This window comes from Musca autumnalis, unplaced genomic scaffold (genome assembly GCF_047663935.1).
Source record: "Musca autumnalis isolate F117 unplaced genomic scaffold, ASM4766393v1 scaffold_4, whole genome shotgun sequence".
NCBI classification, from domain to species: domain Eukaryota; kingdom Metazoa; phylum Arthropoda; class Insecta; order Diptera; family Muscidae; genus Musca; species Musca autumnalis.
In genome coordinates, this window is record NW_027411977.1 from 244757110 (window position 1) to 244780238 (window position 23129).

The 23129-nt window shown below is 33.3% G+C and overlaps 1 protein-coding gene across 8 annotated transcripts in view; it reads right to left on the bottom strand.

Moving 5' to 3' along the window:
- Nucleotides 1-2054: 2054 nt before the first annotated feature.
- slif (cationic amino acid transporter slimfast) overlaps nt 2055-23129 on the bottom strand; it is a 59360-nt gene continuing 38285 nt past the window's right edge. For 4 of the 8 annotated variants that reach the window (XM_073987685.1, XM_073987686.1, XM_073987684.1 and 1 more), the window contains exons 2-6: nt 9144-9564; nt 8819-9079; nt 8483-8757; nt 8176-8413; nt 2055-4695 (exon numbers count right to left, since the gene is read on the bottom strand). In XM_073987685.1, coding sequence (XP_073843786.1) covers nt 4037-4695; nt 8176-8413; nt 8483-8757; nt 8819-9079; nt 9144-9498 — 1788 coding nt within the window. In that variant the 5' untranslated portion in view covers nt 9499-9564 and the 3' untranslated portion in view covers nt 2055-4036. Of the gene's footprint in view, nt 4696-8175; nt 8414-8482; nt 8758-8818; nt 9080-9143; nt 9565-22689; nt 23030-23129 lie in introns of those variants that run through there. The other 4 variants (XR_012412981.1, XR_012412980.1, XR_012412982.1 and 1 more) reach the window with 2 other exon arrangements.

Consider the following 23129-nt stretch of genomic DNA (forward strand, 5'->3'; position numbering starts at 1 on the left):
AGGGTCTATAGAAGCACCCTTTCTTACAGAAAGGGTCTATAGAAGCACCCTTTCTTACAGAAAGGGTCTATAGAAGCACCCTTTCTTACAGAAAGGGTCTATAGAAGCACCCTTTCTTACAGAAAGGGTCTATAGAAGCACCCTTTCTTACAGAAAGGGTCTATAGAAGCACCCTTTCTTACAGAAAGGGTCTATAGAAGCACCCTTTCTTACAGAAAGGGTCTATAGAAGCACCCTTTCTTACAGAAAGGGTCTATAGAAGCACCCTTTCTTACAGAAAGGGTCTATAGAAGCACCCTTTCTTACAGAAAGGGTCTAAAGAAGCACCCTATCTTACAGAAAGGGTCTAAAAAAGCACCGTTTCTTACAGAAAGGGTCTAAAAAAGCACCGTTTCTTACAGAAAGGGTCTAAAGAAGCACCCTTTCTTACAGAAAGGGTGTATAGAGGCACCCTTTCTTACAGAAAGGGTGTATAGAGGCACCCTTTCTTACAGAAAGGGTCTAAAGAAGCACCCTTTCTTACAGAAAGGGTCTAAAGAAGCACCCTTTCTTACGGAAAGGGTCTAAAGAAGCACCCTTTCTTACAGAAAGAGTCTAAAAAAGCACCGTTTCTTACAGAAAGGGTCTAAAAAAGCACCGTTTCTTACAGAAAGGGTCTAAAGAAGCACCCTTTTTTACAGAAAGGGTCTAAAGAAGCACCCTTTCTTACAGAAAGGGTCTAAAGAAGCACCCTATCTTACAGAAAGGGTCTAAAGAAGCACCCTTTCTTACAGAAAGGGTCTAAAGAAGCACCCTTTCTTACAGAAAGGATCTAAAGAAGCACTCTTTCTTACAGAAAGGGTCTAAAGAAGCAACCTTTCTTACAGAAAGGGTCTAAAGAAGCACCCTTTTTTACAGAAAGGGTCTAAAGAAGAAACCTTTCTTACAGAAAGGGTCTAAAGAAGCACCCTTTCTTACAGAAAGGGTCTAAAGAAACACCCTTTCTTACAGAAAGGGTCTATAGAAGCAATCTTTCTTAGAGAAAGAATCTATAGAAGCACCGTTTGTTACAGAAAGTGTCTACAGAAGCACCCTTTCTTGGAGGAAGGGCCTATAGAAGCAGCCTCTCTTAGAGAAAAGGTCTATATAAGAACCCTTTCTTACAAGAAGGGCCTTTCTCTAAGAAAGGGTCTAAAGAAGCACCCTTTCTTAGAGGAAGGGCCTTTCTCTAATAGAAGCACCCTTTCTTAGAGGAAGGGCCTTTCTCTAAGAAAGGGTCTAAAGAAGCACCCTTTCTTACAGAAAGGGTCTATAGAAACACATTTACTTACAGAAAGGGTCTATTAAAACACCCTTCTTTTCAGAATGGGTCTATAGAAGCACCCTTCCTTTCAGAATGGGTCTATAGAAACACCCTTTCTTAGAGAAAGGGTTGTTAAAGCACCCTTTCATAGGGAAAGGAAAGTGAACTCTCTGAAAACACGCCAATTAGCTTTGCGATGATTAACTAAAGTGTTTCGTTCAGAGGTGGTGAAATCAGTCGTTTTGCCGTTTGAGGCAATTATGGGGTGACGTCAATTATCAGACTGGTTATATCGGGCGAACTATGACACTCTTCGCTAATTCTAATACGTTTATATATAGCCCCCCACATCGGGCTTATGTTGGACCTATATCCTGGAGTACATCTCTTTGCCGATATTTTCCTAAATACTTGTTTTAATAGCAAGTGTAAATTAAATTTAATTTATCAATGTTAAGCACTGTTTTTTGTGCAGGCACATTATCCACTACTTGGTATTTTTGAGAAAAAAAATTCTTCGAAAGATCTACGGGCCGTATTAGCTACAGTATAATCCTCATAATTTCAATTCAAGAGACCGTTTGTTCGGAAAGGTCTATTTCTCTCATTCGTAGTAGTTTGACACTTATATCACATTTACAACAAACTGGTAAAACATGTTATTCAAGTTGGCAAGGAAAATCTGTCAAATAAATGAAGTATGATTTTTTAAGTGGGCAGTGTAAATAGAAGTTTATTGAAAAATTCACATTTTTAAGAAATAATAAAAAACTTTTATTTTTATTTAAAATTTTAATTTTTATTTTCTGTTTACAAACTTTTTTATACATAAATTCGTAAAATCTTCGACTTAGGTATAAAAAATAATAAAAATTCTTTGAATATTTAAAAACAATAATTAACAAATATTTAAAAATTATACACACTTAATAACTAGCACATACTTTATACAATAAACTGTTAAATTCTACTATAACTTAAACTGTAGTTGGGTTCTTAAATATATGTAACGAATTTTGCCAAAATTATTATAACTATGGCAAAGTGTTGTTGGAGCAATTAGTTTTATAAATGTAAGTATGTATATTACAAATATCACAATGGTAATAAAATGGGAATGTACATATAGTGTGTGCGTGTATGTTAAAAAAAATACAACAAATTATACTACAATAAAATATACATTAAAAATAAAAATAAAAAATAATAAAAATTAAAACAAAAAAAATAGTAGACATGGAAATGCTTGGCATTAAGAGGGAATTAAAATAAACATTTGTGTGTGTATATTAAATGAGTTAGGCGTAATTCTTTTTTAATAAAAATATTAATATTGGGCTTTGTTTTGGAGAAGGTAAGCTAAGCATTAAAAAATGTGTTTTACAGGTTATTGCAGCACTTAACCCCACCATTGTTAATGGCTTAACTTCCCTTTACCACCCAATCTCAACCTGTTTTTTCCATCATAAAATATTCTGAGGAGGGATTCTTTTTTTGTTGTTTTCTTAATTCCAAATGACATTTTATGTTATTGTTTAATAGTATAAAATAATAATCACGATTTTTCAATTAATTTAAATTATTTGTAATACCATTTCAACGTTTATAGACAGCGTTAGTAACTGCCATTATTGGGACATGGCATGACACACATAACGGTTTTGTGTATATTTTTTAATAAATATTTACAACAAAAAAATATGTATGTATGTACATGGTTTATTGCCACATTGACGATTGCCACAAATAAATGACAGTCGTCCATTCGGTTAATCCCTCACGTGTTTATGACAGCTGCTAAAATGTCATTTAAGTACTTAACATTTAATACTCTTTTCATTATAAAGGCCATTTCCCTATTTCTTCATAATTTAACTGGCTAAAAAACAACAATAACAAAATGCATAAAAGTTTTGCACTAACAAAATAATATATAAAAAACTAAAAAAAAGAAGTTATATTTTGATAAAATAAAAACAGACTCTCAAAAATCAGAAATCTCTCTCACACACTATGTTTACTCTCACACCAATGTTATACGAGAGTCTATTTGGAGGAGTTGAACGAACGAAGAACGCAGACTGTCAATATAAAAGCTCTTTCTCTTTTAAAGTACGTTTATATAGCAATTATATCATAATAAACATTTTTTGACATATTAATGTAGGTATTAGCTTTGTCATTTTAGGTGATAATTTGTAATAATTGTTACCAAATGTTACTGAATATTGTCTTTTTACACCAGATGTATCATTGAAAACTTGAAAACTGCTGTAATTTGCTCAACAAAATAAAAGCCGATATAAACGTACTCTTATGATTGGTTTACATTTACGAAATCCACTCGATTTCAACTGTCAAATCCATAGGTTAAACGTCAAATGAAATCCAGATGAGATTTCATTTGACGTTTGAGCTATGGAATTGACAGTTGGAATCTAGTGGATTTCGTAAATGTAAACTTAGCATTAGTCTTAAATAAAACTAGCTAATTGTACTTGCAGCACTTTCTTATTATGAAAAGATTCACTTTTCCTTATTTCTCTCTTATATGCAATGGGACTTGTGGCAATTAAAATTGTATTGCCGTTTTACCAAGACATACTTATACTTCCTTTACATTGCGCCTTATTATATGACAGTCCGTTTTATGTCCGTTCCTAATCAACTCCAATACTAGGTTATTAAGTCTTTCATTAAAAATGGATTATTTTAACCTCCTCTAGCCACTTAAAAAAAGAAAACTCTCCTCGCTTACATTTTAATACTTTTACCATTTTCCACCTTCCAGTCTGGTTCGAATGCTTCATTGGTACGTTGCATATCCAAAGCAGCTGCAGCATGATTTTTATTACGTGAAATTTGGGTTGAATTACGAATGCCGTATACAAAGTATATGACATAGCCGATAAATACCCAAATCAAAAATCGTATCCAGGTACCCAAATCCAATTGGAACATCAAATACAAATTGGCAAATACACTGAGGCAGGGAATGAATGGCACCAGTGGCACTTTAAAGGTCAACTCAATCGATGATACTGGTTGACAGCCAATAATTACCAATATGATAATCAACACAGCACCCAATACACTCAATGCAATAATAGAATCAGTAGAACCAAATTCAAAAACTTTATCCAAACTGCACCATAGAATGACCATCACACCGAATAGGACTACACCAATTTTTGTTATAGCTGAAGTGAGGCTATTGGGTTCACGATATGAATTGCCGTTGAAAAATTGTTTAATAACTGTGGGTAGACGTATGGTAACCTCACGACCGGACATATCTTCATCTTGATAGCGCAATACTAGCACACATACGGCAACTATGCTATAGGCTAAAAGCGTGCCAATTGACATCATGTCAATCAGTTGATCCAAGTTGAAAATCAGGGCCATAATAGCTGAAAAAGGGAGGAGGGGGAAATAACGAATTATTTACAAATTTTAAGAAAAATTAAAGTAATTCACTTTTGTGGATAGTAGTTTAGATGCAAAAAAATTCTTCAAGGTGCTAAAAATATTACCATCATTATGGATACATAATTTAAGTTACGTCATGTTTACACTAAAGCTTTTTAATTGATTAATCTCCTTTATATGGTTAAATGTAAATGTACTGTTACTCTAAAAATGCTCAAGTTTTGAAGAAATTTACTAATGATTGGTTTACATTCGGCGTCATTTCGTGATTTCGCGCGGAATCAAGCAACATATATCATGATTTCGCATACAAAAATTAAATCATCTCATTTCGTGAAATCAACGTCCAAATCACAGTACACATGATATACAACCCTGTTTTTGCATAAAAAGTACGAAAAGTTGCAACACTTTTCACGTATCACAATAAACAATGTAGATGGTCAATTGCTGCAACAATAAATTTTGTAAACAATGTGAAAAAATATTAAATTACTTTGTTATAATGCTATTTTTCATTGTGTTTCCGTACTTTTTCAATGGTAAATCTTTTTTTATTTTTTCATTTGTTAGTATGTACCATGGCACAATAATACAGGTACAGCGGCAAAAACAGCTGGTTATCACACTAGTTGTCAAAATTCATTATTGTGAATAAAAACACATACAAAATGTAAACAAGCAATTCACAATAATACATTATTGTGACCGAATTTGACGTTTGGTATGATTTGATGTAACACCTTCTTATTCCACCATGGTTAGCACTATACACAGTTAATAATAATTTTACGATAATTTTCGAAATAAAGTTGTAAAGTTCTATATTGTCGTAGATTTTGTCTAATTCAATTTACAATAACTTGTTTGAAAATTCATGTTCGATCAGCTGCGCATATGCATCTACCTTGATTATTGTAATATGTTTGAAATCAACAAAAAATAAGTGTAAACACCGGGATGTATTTCAGGATTTCGTGAAATCCAGTGGATTTTGGAGCGCAAGCGTAAACTTGGTATAGTATTACATTTACATATAACCGGATTTAATAAACCAACTGGGTTTCAAATGTCAATTTCATTGGGTATATGTCAAACAAATCCTCATAAAGAGGGTTAACCCGGCATAACCCTATAATATAAACAGGACTATCGGTCCGTTGAGTGTCATTGACGATTTAAAAACTACAACCAAATGAAAACTTCAAAAGAAAACATGGCATCACTTGGCCTCTGCACATTGGTCTTTAAAGGCCCCTGCACATACGGCGCGTTGAGCGTCGTGTTACAACAACCACATGAAAACTTCAAGAACAAGCTTGGCATCACTTACACATTTTTCATATGGTTGTTGTTTTCAACGCGCAACGCGTCACACAACGGAGCGTATGTGCCGCGGCCTTATAATAAGTTTACATTTACGAAATCCACTCGATTTCAACTGTCAATTCCATTGCTTAAACGTCAAATGAAATCCAATAGATTTCAGATGAGTTTTCATTTGACGTATACGCAAACGAATTGACAGTTGAAATCGAGTGGATTTCGTGAATGTAAACCAAGCATTAAGGCCTCTAGCAAGATCTATTTAATTTCATCATGTCCTCTGCACATTGGCTCCGTTGAGTTCCGCGTTACAAAATCCACACGAAAAGTGTGTGAGTGATGCCATGTTTCCTTTCCTAATGGCCCCGGCACATACGGTCCGTTGTGCGTCGCGTCACGCGTTAAAAACAACAACCACATGAAAAAAGTGTAAGTGATGCCAAGTTTGTTCTTGAACATTTCATGTGGTTGTTGTAACGCGACGCACAACGCGCCGTATGTGCCGCGGCCTTTACTCCTTTTTATATGCTTGTTGTCTTTTACGCGTGACGCAACTCACAACGAACCGATTGTGCCAGACATCCAGTCGATTTAATTTGTTATTTGCATACAATATATGTCAAATAAATCGAGATAAAACGGCGTTTGCACTACAGCTTTTTGCCGGGTTAACTTTCTTTACGAGGATTTATTTGACGCTTACGCTATGGAATTGACATTTGAAACCCAAACCCATTGGGTTAATCCGGTTACGTGCCAATGGGGTATAATGCACTTAAACATGTTATATGTGCATAGTCTAACAGACGTTTAGGAAGCTATCCAACTTATCCAAACTGTGGATAACTAAGAGATAAGCAATTCTGTTGTTGGGACTTATTTTGTTGTGTGCTGTAAGCACTGTCGTGGAATTGTCTTCTGTTCTCCCCATTGCAAATTTTCTCCTCCCAATTTCTTCAGATAATTTCACTTTGACTTAACTCGACTCAAGAGTAACCACGAAGTTTTCGAATTTCGGCAAACTGGCGAGGACCACAATGACTAATAAGTCCTCACCCAGCTTAATACCTGCCTATAACTATCAGTGACAGACAAGAATTGGCACAGGTATTCTTGTATGCTGTAACTTTCCTCCATTCTCAGACTGAGGAGTTGTTTGAACAATGATACCTTTTGTATTGGTCCTTTTAACTTTCCTCCATTCTCTCCGTTGTTTGAACAATGATACCTTTCGCATTGGTCCTTTTGATCGATAAATGTCGCTCAGAGAATTCCACACATCTTTCGCAGTTTTGGTGTTCTTTACATACGACAATTGCTCTGGGGAGATGCATAGAATTTTTGTTGTCATGGCTTTTTCATCCTTCTTTTTCCTTTCGACGTTCCGTTTTACTTGTTACATCGTCGCTGTTAATCTCCCATAGATCTTGGTGAATAAGAACGCACTTTATTTGGCGGTTCCAGGATTCGTAGTTATCCTCGGACAAATTTTCAATCGGTTCAGTTCATAAATTATAAAATCATAATTTTTCCAATTCAAAATTCTGAAAACGATTTCCTTTAGAGTTGTCCTGAGGAGTATCTTCATCACTACAAATTTACTTTTCTTTTTCTGGCGAGTATCCTGGGCCCATAACCTATTGTAACTATTTTTTTTATTCTTGCTGCCGATGGTAAAATTAGGATGTCACCCCTCTCTTGTGATGGTTGCATTATTCAGAGTTATTGGATAGGAATATTTACAACTTCTGTACAAACAATGAGAACTTAAACCGAAACACACATCCAGCCTTAGAGTAAAGTTTTGCGTAATTTCTGGTAAAAGAATAAAGGAAACTTCAAACTTGACTGCACTTTGTCTTTTATTCTTCTACTAGAAATGACAAAAAACGTTAGCCAAACTTTGGATGTGTTTTCGGCTTAATGCTACGAATATTTACATGCACATCTTGTGTGTGCTATCTGTCATTGCAGTTACTTAGCATTGTGAGTTGTGTATTGCGAAGGCATAGCGTGGAGATTCAATACTTGCAATAATAATTTATCTAGACTCAGAATAAAAATATCCTGTGCTATGTGCTTTTTCCAACACCTGAATAATATATTTAAGACTTCCCAAAGTTCCCCATACTTACATGCCAAAATACCGGATAAAATGGTGGCCAACAATGGAGTCTTTGTGTAGTTATTAACCTTGGACAATTTCTTGAAAATAATGCCATCATTACCCATGGCATAAAGGACACGTGGCAAGGGGAACATGGCGCCCAACAAACTGGTACACAAAGCAAAAATGGCACCAATTGTTACGATCCATTTAACAGTTGTCCAACCAATGGCTTCAAAGGCATCTGGGAAGGGAGCATTTTCATTCTAAAAAAAAACACACAAAATCGACTTAAGTAATCAAACATTTACAATTGACTTTAATTGCTTGCTTACCTGTAGAAAATATGGCAACATCATGGTTAATACCGTGGATACACCAAAATACGCAAGGAAAATAATGATCAAAGAAATAACAATGGCCAAGGGGATGTTACGTTTTGGATTAATGGCCTCTTCACCAGTTGTGGCAATACAATCGAAACCCACAAAGCCAAAGAAACATTTTGCCGCACCCGCCATGACACCAGCAATGCCATAAGGCATAAAACCACCTTTGCCAAAACCTTCAGGTACTTCAGATTCAGGAATGGACCAGTTTTTGGGATCAGCTGTAAAATTGTAGATTTATTTTAATACAGTACTTCTTCGAAAAATTCCAACGCAACTTACCATTCCAGCCACCAGCAACCAATACAATCAAAATGGTAATAATATTGACACTGGTGAAAATGTTATTCAAAAAGGTTGACTCCCTAACACCAAAGGCCAAAATGCAGGTCAATAGCAAAACCATGCCAAAGCCCAAGAAGTCAGGATAATCACCCAGGAAACTGACATTAATGGGCAGGGCTTCAGTCAATGCGCTGGACATATTCTTGTCAATCAAAGAATCAAAATATCCACTAAGGCCTCTGGCCACTGATGCAGTACCTTAAATATAAGTAAAAATGATTTATTGCTTGCATTCCATTTGTAAGTTTAATCTCTCACTTACCAATCACATATTCCAAAATTAAATTCCAACCAATTGTAAAGGCAACAAATTCACCAATTGTCACATAACTGTAAACATAGGCACTACCCGCCTTGGGAACACGAGCTGCAAACTCCGCATAGCAAATGCCAGCAAAGGCAGAGGCAACAGCGGCAATAAGAAAAGACAGAGTAACGGCGGGACCGGCAATATTATATGCTACTGAACCAGCCAATACATATACACCCAGACCCAGGGTACTACCCACACCCAGGGCAGTTAAATCGAGCAAACCCAAAACACGTGCTAATTTTGATTCTTCTTCGTGGACATCATCAGTTTTTCGCCGAGTTATGGCTTTCCAAAGATTAACCATGATTTATGTGTGTGAAAGAGAGAGAGGGGAAGGAGGTTATGATGTGGGAGATTAATTGTAGTGGATCTGAAAGATAAAAAACAACAAAAATATTAGTTGTATTACTTTTAAGTCTTGCAATGCTTACATAGTAATTCCATAATTCATAAAAACAAACAAAATTGTGTATGCAAAAGTTGTACGAAAATGGCTATAATACCAAATAGGCAATAGCGGAAGTTTTGGTTAAATGTATTTTTTATGCCTAGCTTATCTCATTTTCATAAACGTGTAGTATTTGTGAGTTGAAACTATTTTATTGGCCAAGGTCAGTGTCTCATCGGACCGAACATCGAAAATTTCTTAACTTTTTAACGATTTCTTGAAGAAAACTTGATTTATCAATTACGGTGATTAATACTGGAAATAGAAATACAAATACATTCGAAATCGCTTATAGAGACGGTCAAGCTATAAAGCTGAAAACACATCCAACGTTTGAGTAAAGTTAAGTGTCATTTCTGGTAAAAGAATAAAAAAACAAAGTGCTAACAAATTTCACTTTTTCTTTATTCTTCTACCAGAAATGACACAAAACTGTACTCAAACGTTTAATATGTTTTCAGCTTAATATCCCGTTTGCACTTAACCGGATAGCGTAAACGTCAAATAAATCCTCATAAGGAAGGTTAACCCGCAATAAGCTCTAGTGCAAATGCCGTTTAAGTGAGAGTTTGTGGATAAATTCTGGACTTTTGGATTTTGTCGTTAAAAGCCATTTCGATTGTAATAACACGTTTAGATTTACGAAGTCCACTTGATTTAAAATGTCAATTCCATCGTCAAATAAAATCCAGTGGATTTGTAATTTCAAATAAATATGACGGATACGCTATGGAATTGACATTTGGAATCGAGTGGATTTATAAATCTAAACGTACCATAATTCATATTTTTTCGTTTTTAACATCATTATTTTAATTATTTCCCCCCAAAAATCAATATCATCAAAGTTTCAAGTGTATCTTAAGTACTTTGAATCTCCTTTCAGTGATTTCGAAATTGGCATTGGTACCTATTAATTGATAACATAAACAACAACAAAAAGGCCAATGCCAGACTATATGTATATAATGGAATATCATGTCAGGAAATAAACTTTAAGGTAAAAATGAAGATTTTGAAAAGTTGAAAGCAATATAAGCCCACCTCAAGTGAATTAAATTGATCAGAAGCTATCTGTGAAAGGACAAAAAAGTGAACACCGTAAAGAATCGACTAATTTTTTCGATAACAAATTTGTAGATTCTTGCATACGATGCTTTTGTTTATTAAAATCTTTAAAATTAATAGCTCATTTAGACTAGCCATAAATCCTCGACTGGATTTAATAAATCCAGTACAAATCTCATTGCATTTAGATATACATTTTTGAGGATTTAAATGACAGTCAACTGACTTTTGTTCATAGCACAATTACCAAGGTAGATGCATCAGCCCATCTGATCGAATTTGAAACGTCAAAGTATTTTATGTAAATTGAATTCGTCTCAAAAAACATACGTCAAATTACAAATTTATTGTTTAATACTGAAAATGTTAGCACATTATGCTACTAATGCTAACTAAAAAGCAAATAAAGAATTTTTTATCGCAGTTTTCGCATCTTAAATAAATAAACGAATTATTTTATCGTTTAAACATCGTAAATACTAGTCTTGGTTAATTAAAATCAACTTTGTGCATCAAAACAAATTTAATTTTTCCGCCTTGTTTACAAATTTTTGCATTTTAAATTATTTTTAGTGTAGCAATTCACCGATGCATCTACCTTGTTTCTTGTGCCAGCTTGCAACTTTTTGTATTTTCTAGCAAAATGTTGCAAAAAACAGAGTTGTATACGAGGATTTATGCCAGATTTAAAACAAATCCACTCAATACGAGGATTTATTTTTGTATGGGAAATCTGGTAGATTTTGGCAGGATTTAGCAAATAAAACCTGATAATGTGATAAATCCGACTAATGAAGTCATAACTAAATGGGCTATAAAATTCACTATAGATTTTTCTACTAAGTATTAATAGTACGTTTACATTGTATTCGATTTAGTAAATCCAGTGGATAATCCAGTTAATAATCGATAGAACGAAAGATCGAAACTCAATTTAGTCCTGGTCCACACTAGAGCGATTTCAATGCAATAATTTCGTGAAATTATGCATTCTTAGATCGAGTTCTCCACTACAGCAATTTAAAAAAATGCTTTAGTAGGGAACTCGATCTATGAATGCATAATTTCTTGAAATTTCTTCAATGAAATCACTCTAGTGTGGACCGGGACTTACTTTACCGAAAAATGTGTACGTGTGACATCGGAAAAAGCGCAATGACAAACGTTTTAGCTGAACAGTAGTGGGGTTCTGTAACTCATTTTTGCTGTTACCGACAAAAATCGGTAAAATTAAATCTCAAAATTATGACTAAAAATATAAAGTAAAGTTGGCATCACTATTTGTGTCGGTAGAGGCTAGCGACTACTTTTTATTCATCGTTAACTTACCGAAAATTTCGTTAATTATCGAAATTATAAGCATTTTAATTTTACCGACAATTATCGATAACAGTAAAAATGAGTTACAGAATCCCACAACAGACGCGTAGAAATGACAGTTGTGTCTTTTTACTTTTTCAGTAACTTCTTTTCAGAGAGTAAGAGAGATTTTACTCTTTGATACAAAAATAGAGAAAAAAGTAAAAGACAGCATTTAGTAAACTTTAGCAAGGTAACAGTTGATTACCAAAACAAAAACATTGGCGCCAATGCATGAAAGAAAAACTAACACCAAAGCAATGAAAAAGTTCTTCAATTTTAAGCAAAATAAATAAAAAATATTTAATATATTATTAAAATAGTCAATAAATATAGCTGAGTCGTAATATTTATAGTATTTTTCCACAAAAATCAGATAAACATTAAGCAGCTGACCATTAGCAGATGATTAAAAACAGCTGATCGAACTTGCTAAATGTTGCTGGGAAAAATTCTTTCAGCAACTTTTAGCAATTTCTCAGCAAACAACTGTCAAAATTGTTCTCTCATTTCGCTCTCTTTTACTGAACATTTGTTTAAAAATACATTTCGTAATAATTATTACAAATTATCACGTAAAAAGACACAGCTGATATCTCCTGGACTTCAGACCGCTCTAAACCGCCGACAAAACTATGAGCTTTCGGCATTTTAAAGCGATAAATACATCCAACGTTTCAACATTGTTGAGCATCTTTGTTGATAAAAGAATGAAAGAGCAAGGGCAACATAGATCGATTTTTTTCTATTATCTTATCAGAAATGAAGCCCATCTTTACTGAAACGTTGGATGTGTTTCGGCTTAAAGGACAAACCTCATTCAGTTTTTTGTTTATTTTTTATGCTGTGCTTAACTTATTTCTATTAAAAGAATAAAAGGCAAAGGGTAAACTAGTTCGAATTTGTCTCTGCCCTTCTTTATTCTTTTACCAGAGATGACGCAAAACTTTACTCAAACATTGAATGTGTTTTCGGCTTTAAGAATTCTAATGCTTGGTTTACATTTACGAAATCCACTCAACATCACTACACAAATCCACCGTCTTATACCAAATATAACTCCCCCTTCCGTCTGTATGATGAAGAGTATACAGCAGATAACGCAGAACATACATTCTTTTTATGTAGACGATTATCTAAGGGGCCTTATGCTTGGTTTACATTTACGAAATCCACTCGATTTCAACTGTCAATTCCATTGGTTTCATTTGACGTTTGAGCAATGGAATTGACAGTTGAAATCGAGTGGATTTCGTAAATATAAACCAAGCATTATACATACGGTGAGTGCCGAGTTACAACAACCACATGAAAACTTCAAGAACAAACTTGGCATCACTTACACATTTTTCATGTGATTGTTGTTCTTAACGCCTGACGCGACTCAAAACGGACCGTATGTATTTGGCCCCTAAGCCAGCTCACTTAGTCCCGGTCCACACTAGCGTGAATTTCATTAATAAATTGCATGAAATTAGGAGTTTCTAGATCGAGTTTTATAGTAGAGTAAAATCACGAAATTGCTGTAGTAGGGAATTCGATCTAGAAATGCCTAATTTCATGCAATTTTGTAATAAAATTCACGCTAGTCTGGACCGGGACTTATAAAACAACAACTCACAAACGTAGAGGAGAAAATTGTGCTGAGCGAAAAGAAATGGCCCGGTATTGTGAAGAACTGCTGAGAATTAAAAAAAAGATCTGGATAGCGCAAACATTGATAGCTAAAGAGGAGAAAACTGAACTTAAACGCAAGTATAATGTAGAAGGTGACCTGGAAGCTACCTCGAAGTAATACGAAAGTGGTGTCGGGGTGTGTTTTTTATTTGGTATGAAGATCGAGTTCTGGCTTTTATTGATACAAATTCAGCAATTCAGCAATATTAATTGGTTTGGAAAAAAATTGGTCCAAGCGTCAATTCAAATGATACACTATACTCTAATGCCCGTAATTTCTAGCCCTAGGTAACCGGGTAGGTAGCTACTTATTAGTTATCTTTACCTACGTGCTTGGTAATTTCTACGTGATTTGGTGATTTTCATTCATGATTTCGTAACAACATTGCCACATATAAGTGTTTTACAATTTTTAACACATTGGCAACGATCAACCAGGCAAAATCCTTGGTGTAAGTAAGACGGCCGTTTTCGACCCGGTAACGTTACCTATGGATTGAAATTTTGCTTACACGGGGGATATCTATGAACTCATAGATAACTACGCGTAGAAATTACGGGCATAAGTCCCGGTCCACACTAACGTGAATTTCATTAAAAAGTTTCATGACATTTGGTGTTCTTAAATCGAATTCCCCACTATAGCAATTTTATGATTTTACTCTACTATGGAGGTCGATCTAGAGACACATAATTTCATGCAATTTTTTCAATGAATCACTCTAGTGTGGACCGGGACTAAATAACACAATACAAGTGACACGGTTATAATGAAACGAACATTGAGAGCTACAAAGATCAAAAGAAATTCTGTCACGGTGATACAATCAACGTTCCGTCTTCTAAATTAGATGATCGTTTTCACTACATATTGGTTCTTCTTTATAAACATATATTATAAAAATTCCCCCAATTTTTTTATTTCTCACGATGACTGCAACCTTTAATTTCAATTTTTATGATCTCCTGAATTAGAATAGAAATTATTGCAATCTGCTTTAGTTTATAACTACACATTTCTTTGGAATGGACAATAAAACCGGCAATTTTATAATCTTTGAAGGTTAAATATGATTGGTTCGGTTCTTTTACTATCAAAATATAGTAAATCGATAATACCAAATCACATGGGAAAATCGTAAAAAAAATTATGGTCAAACGCCAGTTAGCCAGAAAAAAATCCACACTAATCTATGACCCAGAGGTGGTAATTCTTAAAAATTTATTACTAAAGGCAACCGATCAAACAAAACATATCATAAATTAATTAAGAAGTGTGGTGGTGGACATGCCTCTAACAACCACACCGTCGTCGGTTTGATGTTTGGTATTTATTAAATCAACGATAATGAGTACAAATCGAAAGCAATTATGGTATTTTATTTTATCAATGAAAATATTTTTTTCTTTGCTAACACGAAGTAAAAACATGTTTGTTCAATTGACGTAGTTAAGGCGATATTTTTTCGATTATTTGTGTATACAACATGGTTAGATATGTTTATAAGTATGCAGATAGGTAGGTAGGTCGTTTGCTATATAGATTTTTAGTGCAGTATTAAGAATAAAAAAAAACAAATATTTCATTGTTAGCGCACGCACAAAAAATACATTTTTTCACTGTTTTTGACCTGTTATTAATTTGAAACTCATTAAAATTTACATTTCAATACGCATTATAGTAACGCTCTTATTGTTTTTGTAACTTTTGTTGTTCGATACTATATGTAACTGGAGTATTTTACATTATTACACTTGTCGAATCATCGAACGTGTTTTTTATTTATTTATGGGTATTGAAAAAAACAATGGGATGTCTTTTTCATATTGAACTGGATTTCTATAGTTTATTGAATAAAATAAGTTGATGTTTTTTATAATTAATATAGGATGTTGTTGTTGCTGCCATTGTTTACCAATTGCATAATGCAATGCAAATTATTATGAACATTTCATTTGTTTCATTTTTTATTATTATAATAATTGTTTGTTTTTTATTTATAAAAAACTCTTAACAAGTCAAAATGAAGTTAAATTCAGTCAGGTTGGGATTTTTATACCCTACACCACACACAAAATGGTGAAACAGTTAATCTTGAGGAAAAGTTGATTGCCAAAATTGTAATTTTTGAGAAATTTTTTGTATATATTACTTGTATATTTTATTGGATTTTAAATGTCAATTCTATTGCGTCAAATAAATCGTCATAAAGAAGGTTAATCCGACCCAAAGCTCTAATGTGTATGACGTTTTAAGCCGTAAAGACATCCAACGTTTCAGTAAAGTTGGGCGTCATTTCTAATAAAAGAATACAGAAAAAAATCAATCCATGTTCACCTTGCTCTTTTATTCTTTTATCAGAATTGACGCTCAACCTGACTGAAACGTTATATATGTTTCGGGCGTTACTATGCTAAAATCTCTAAGTCCCGGGCCACACTAGAGTAATTTCACTGAAATTTTGACATGAAATCATGCGTCTCTAGATCGAGTTCCATAGTAGAGTAAAATCATAATATTGCTGTAGTGGGGAATTCGACGTAAGAACACCTAATTTCATGAAATTTTTCAATGAAATTCCCTCTAGGGTGGACCGGGACTAATGTAAACATAGTTGTTATATTTTGTTAAACCTAATTTACACTGCCTCATCATATAACTGTTTTGACAGGAATTGAATTGACAACTAAAATGACGCATCTTACTACAACCCCATCCATTTCAAGAACCATATATTTAACATAACTTTTTCCTACTCATAAACTTACCCGCCCAAATGATCTGTAACAAAAAAAAATTACAATGTTTGTTGTCTTTTAAAGTTCAAACCACATTAGGCAAATATTTGCTCCAGCGACGGGCATTGTGCGCTTGCTGAGATCAAGTGAGTGTTAATAATACATTGAATTTATTCTCTCAGTAAGCGCACACTGCCGGTCGCTGGAGCAAACATTTGCCTAATGTAACTCTACCTTAACATACAAATACGTTGTATGTATACACACATATTTATATAACATTGTCTAGTATTGTTTATATTTATTTATTCATGACTTAACTGAGCTGTTTAAATTCTCTTTCCGCCATATCAAGAATGTGATATAAATTATTTTAGTAGACCTAATGGCACAATTTATCATGGCAGTCATAATTGTGTTAAAAATATTCACAGTCTTATCCGAAGGTGGTGTATTTGTGTTGATAATAAAGATTTTATAAATAATAAATTTATACCCTACCTCAAATTTGGGGGTATTGGGTATTCTTTAACCCGTTTGGAGACAAACACTGGAATAATACCCCGTTTAGACTATGCTTAAGCAAATCCAGTGGATTTACGTTGTCATTTTCATACAAAATATGTCAAATAAATCGATATAATGCACTTAATCATGGTATAAGTGTATAGTCTAAACCAAGTTTAATGTATAACTTCTAGTATGTTCACATAGAACTGGGTTAGACCAATGCACTGGATTTCAAACGATCTGTAGCTATGGCGGTGCTTAATAAATTTAATAGTATACTTTAAAGTGTACCTAAAACGGCGTTTGCACCAAAGCATTTTTGCCGGGTTAACCTCATTCAATTTAATTTTTCGCCTTGTTTACACATTTTGACATATTAACTTATATGTCATTTAGATATGACACCATTAGCCGGATTTAGCGCATTATCAGGTTTTATTTGCTAAATCCAGCCAAAATCTACCAGATTTTCCATACAAAAATAAATCCTCCTATTGAGTGGATTTGTTTTAAATCTGGCATAAATCCTCGTATACAACTCTGTTTTTTGCAACATGTTGCTAGAAAATACAAAAAGTTGCAAGCTGCCACAAGAAACAAGGTAGATGCATCGGTGAATTGCTACACTAAAAATAATTTAAAATGTAAAAATTTGTAAACAAGGCGGAGAAATTAAATTTGTTTTGATGTATAAAGTTGATTTTAATCAACCAAGACTAATATGCCATTTAGATATGACACCATTAGCCGGATTTAGCGCATTATCAGGTTTTATTTGCTAAATCCAGCCAAAATCTACCGGATTTCCCATACAAAAATAAATCCTCCTATTGAGTGGATTTGTTTTAAATCTGGCATAAATCCTCGTATACAACTCTGTTTTTTGCAACATGTTGCTGGAAAATACAAAAAGTTGCAAGCTGGCACAAGAAACAAGGTAGATGCATCGGTGAATTGCTACACTAAAAATAATTTAAAATGTAAAAATTTTTAAGCAAGGCGGAAAAATTAAATTTGTTTTGATGTACAAAGTTAATTTTAATCAAGCAAGACTAATATTTATGATGTCTAAACGATAAAATAATTCGTTTATTTTATTAGATGGGCAAACTGCGATAAATTAATTTTTTATTTGCTCTTTAGTTAGCATTAGTAGCATAATGTGCTAACATTTTCAGTATTAAACAATACATTTGTAATTTGACGTATGTTTTTTGAGACGAATTCAATTTACAAAAAATTCTTTTGATGTTTCACATTCGTTCAGATGGGCTGATGCATACCTTGGTAATTGTGCTATGAACAAAAATCAGCTGACTGCCATTTAAATCCTCCAAAATGTATATCTAAATGCAATGAGATTTGTACTGGATTTATTAAATCCAGTCGAGGATTTATGGCTAGTCTAAATGAGCTATAATATTTACGATGTATAAAGGATAAAATAATGCGTTTATTTATTTTAGATGGGCAAACTGCGATAAAAATAATTCTTTATTTGCTCTTTAGTTAGCATTAGTAGCATAATGTGCTAACATTTTCAGTATTAAACAATACATTTGTAATTTGACGTATGTTTTTTGAGACGAATTCAATTTACAAAAAATTCTTTTGATGTTTCACATTCGTTCAGATGGGCTGATGCATCTACCTTGGTAATTGTGCTATGAACAAAAATCAGCTGACTGTCATTTAAATCCTCCAAAATGTATATCTAAATGCAATGAGATTTGTACTGGATTTATTAAATCCAGTCGAGGATTTATGGCTAGTCTAAATGAGCTATTATTTTTGCTATAGAAATTCCCCGATGCATCTACCTTGTTTCTTGTTCCAGCTTGCAACTTTTTGTATTTTCTAGCATCATGTTGCAAAAAACAGAGTTGTATACGAGGATTTATGCCGGATATAAAACAAATCCACTCAATACGAGGATTTATTTTTTTATGAGAAATCCTTGTAGATTTTGGCCCGATTTAGCAAATAAAACATGATAATGTGCTAAATCCGGCTAATGATGTCAGATCTAAATGGCCTATAGCCGTACTATAAGTGCATTATCTCGATTTATTTGACATACATATGTATATTGGGATTTTACGGCATTAATTTGCCAGATATTGTATGGAATTGACAACATAAATGATGCATGTTTTATAAAACATATTAAGTGTAAAATGTGTTTTAGACTTCATAATAAATCACTTTTAAACAAATTTCAATTAATATCAATATCTGACAAATAGATATTTCGCAAGTGTTACTATTAAAAAGTCAACCATTTAATTTTGCACTGTGAATAAAAATGTTTTAAATTTTAATATGTAGCAGAAGTTTTTGTTGGAACAATTCACCGATGCATCTACTTTTATTATTGCATAATGTCAACAACAGCAAAAAATGTCAAGTCGATCTAAGAAATCCTATAAAATGGGAAAGTTGTTAGAGCAAGTTTCAGCGTGTGACATTAGTCCCGGGCCACACTAAGAGCAACTTGACTGAAATTTTGATATGAAAGTAAAAGAAAATGTAAATATTGCAACAAAGCAAAATTGCAGAACAAATGAAACCGTGTACACTAGTTTCTTGAAATTATGTGTTTTTCCCAAAAAAAAGCAAAGTTTCATGTCAAAATTTCACTGAAATTTCTCTAGTGTGGCCCGGGACTTAGACTTAAAACATTAATCATTTAAGTTGTCAATTCCACACAATATCTTTCAAATAATTGACGTAAACTACCAAAACACCTGTCTTAAGTGCAAGTGTAAAATGCGGTTAAAACAGGTGTCTTGGGCGTTTGCGTCATTTATTTGACATATATTTTATGAAATTGGCAACTTAAATGATTCATGTTTTAAGTCTAATGCCACACGCTGAAACTTGCACTAAAAACTTTCCCATTTTATAGGATTTCTTAGATCGAGTTACCCACTACAGCAATTTAATAAACATACTCTAGTACATATTTATTTCGCGGTGTGGCACTTTAATCCACTGGGCGCTTGAATCCACTGGAATTGCTAAATAAAGAAGTATAAACGTACTATAACGTTAACTTCTTACCTGAAGGATCCTGATCGTTATCCCATAGTTTGCAAAAACAATCTTTTATTTTTACACTGGCACGTGTTACTTGATTCCCCCTTTCAAACACTTATCAGTACTTTTGCCTTTATTTAAAATGTTTTTAATAAATTCCACCAAAAAAATCCCACCTGATTTCTTAATTGTCAAGTACAAAGAATGAACGTTATTCATGATTACCTTGTTCAGTGTTATAAAAAGGAACAATAACATCAAGCAATGGGTTCAAAAACCTCTTTATGTGTATGTCAATCAGCACACATGTCTCAATACTTAACGCCAAGTGTAAAATATTGGTCATTAATGTCAAGTGAATTGAAACAGGTACAATTACATTCTGCCATTTGTAATGATTGTTGGACTAGAATACAAAACTCCGAACACATTAGAGCATTTTTGCCGGATTAACCTTCTTTGTGAGGATTTACTTGACATATAACCAATGGAATTGACATTTAAAACACAGTGGGTTTGTTAAATCCTGTTATATATAAACGTACTATAAGATTAGAGCTTTTCGCCAGGTTATAGAACGGTTACACTACAGCTTTTTGCCGGGTTAACCCACTTCATGCGGATTTATTGCTTAATCTGGTCAAATCTGACCACATTTGCCATACAAAAATTAAATCCTCTCACGACTGGGTTTATTTTAAATCCGGCACAAATCCACCAAAAATACAGTGTTGTATTCGGTATTTCTGCAAAAAAATCCAACTCTTCTCAAAAAGTACCAAAAGTTGCAACTGTTTTTGCAACAGAGTTTGTCGTGTTTTACACGTTTACGATCAATTCCATTGTTTAAACGTCAAATGAAATCCAATGGATTTCAGATGAGATTTCATTTGACGTTTGAGCAATGGAATTGACAGTTGAAATCGAGTGGATTTCGTAAATGTAAACCTAGCATAAACGTCAATAATACAGGTACTACACCAAAAACAGCTGATTACCGTTTTTATGCTAAGTTTACATTTACAGTAATACCCCGTTTAGACTAAGCTTGGTTTAGCAAATCCAATCGATTTAAGTTGTCATTTCCATACAATATATGTCAAATAAATCGAGATAATGCATTTAATCATCGTATAAGTGCATAGTCTAAAAAAAGTTTTGACGTTTAGACTGATTTTGAGCAACTGATGTAACACTTTCTTATTCAACCATTATATAGACTAAACAATATTTGTATTTTTGAGAGTTAAAACAAGTAATAAAGTTTTTCTTACAAGTTTTAAAAATGTTATCCGATAACTTTCTTCAAATTTTTAGCTTGAGAGAGTAGTTCCTGGAAGTTACTGTGTAATTAGTGCTGGAAAGTTATCGTACATAACTTATAACAGCAGATTAAAAGCAACTGAAATTGGGATCTGTAGAATTGGTATATCTGAAAAGCTTCCAATATGAATTGCAAATCCATGTTTTATCAATAAATTTCCTTTTTTGGAAAATTTCTAATCAATTCGTATTTTGAAATCACACCAGGAAATAAAAATTCAGCACATCAATCATTGACATTATTATTAAATTTTATGAATAAACTATGCTATATGTTCAAGGTGTATCTCTAAACAAGGCGTGGGATCAACTTATATCTCAATGGTTATAGTATAAGAATTATGATCCAATAAACCTTATCACAAGCTGATTAAATAAATGTAATTTACAAAGGGGTATTACCCGCCCTGACGACGTACATTATCAAACACTTGAAAACAAAGTTAATATTTCTTGCGAACAAGAAATAAAATAAGTACGTCAACTTGTTCAAATATAAAACTAGAATGTAGTTGTCTCATGATATGCCCGTATATTTGAATATATTTTATATGGGTCTTTCCATTATGAAGGTAAACCTTCTGTAATTATGTGTTTACACTGACGCCTAAACCAAGTGTTTTTGGGGTGAATATGCCATTTATTGGACAGTTATTCAAGAGAATAGCCAACTTAAATGACCCGACATATTAAACCTTTACATAAAATGCGACTTAACATTTGAATGATTACATACAGAATTATATTGAATTCTATCTACAACATATAAATGTGAATATTTTTTTATTTATTGAAGATTAGAGATGACAGAAAAGAATCCATCTATTTATTGGACTATTCAAAGCAACAGTTAGGTCCAGTGGTTTGGGAAAACATTGCATTTTATGCTCGGAAATCTTAAGACTTCTCGAGGAAAACCTCGGCAGGTCAGAGTATGATGAGGATATTCCTGTAAAAAGTAAAATTGTCCAAAAAGTCGTAAATGGATCGGACACCTTATAATTATATTGATCAAGTGAAATCAGAAAGTCGGCTGACCATATCATATATAGAAACGATCAAACTCGATGATGGCATATAACTGGATTTTGTTCATCCAATTGACAAATACATTACGTATACGTCAAATTAATTCTCTTAAAAAGAAGGCGTTACGTCATGTTTACATTAGAGATTTTTGCCGGGGATATTGTTTATGTATATGCAATGGATTTGACAATTTAAAACCACTTGTTTCCCTAAATCCAGTTATATGTAAACTTACAGTACGTTCAGAATATTCTGAATTTAGAAAAAATCCAATGGATGGATGATGGATGGAAGACTACTTACATTTCCATACAATAAAAGTCAAATTAATCGATATAAAGCTTAATCATCGTATAAGAGCATAGTAAAAGACGTTTTACTGTTAAAGGTTCTAGCACCGGATATGATACTATGATCAATATACGTAATCCACTGACTTTTTTCAATATTGTGGATACAATCGCACTGAACTCAGAAGAACTCTTGTCTATTACCACAGTCCATGTTTTTAAAGTGTTTACAGGATATCAGTGCACCGTGATGAGGATCCTTAAGGTAGGTTTTTTCCATGACTTTTTTCAAAAGACGTAATTTTCCACATTTTTTTTTTACTTTTAATATTTCTCAGCCTATTCACAGTTCAACAACCTTTTTAAGAAAACAAAAATGTCAAAATAAATATTTGTACCAATTAATTTTCTATTATTAATTAGGGGCATTGTGAAATTCCCTTTAAGCATAAA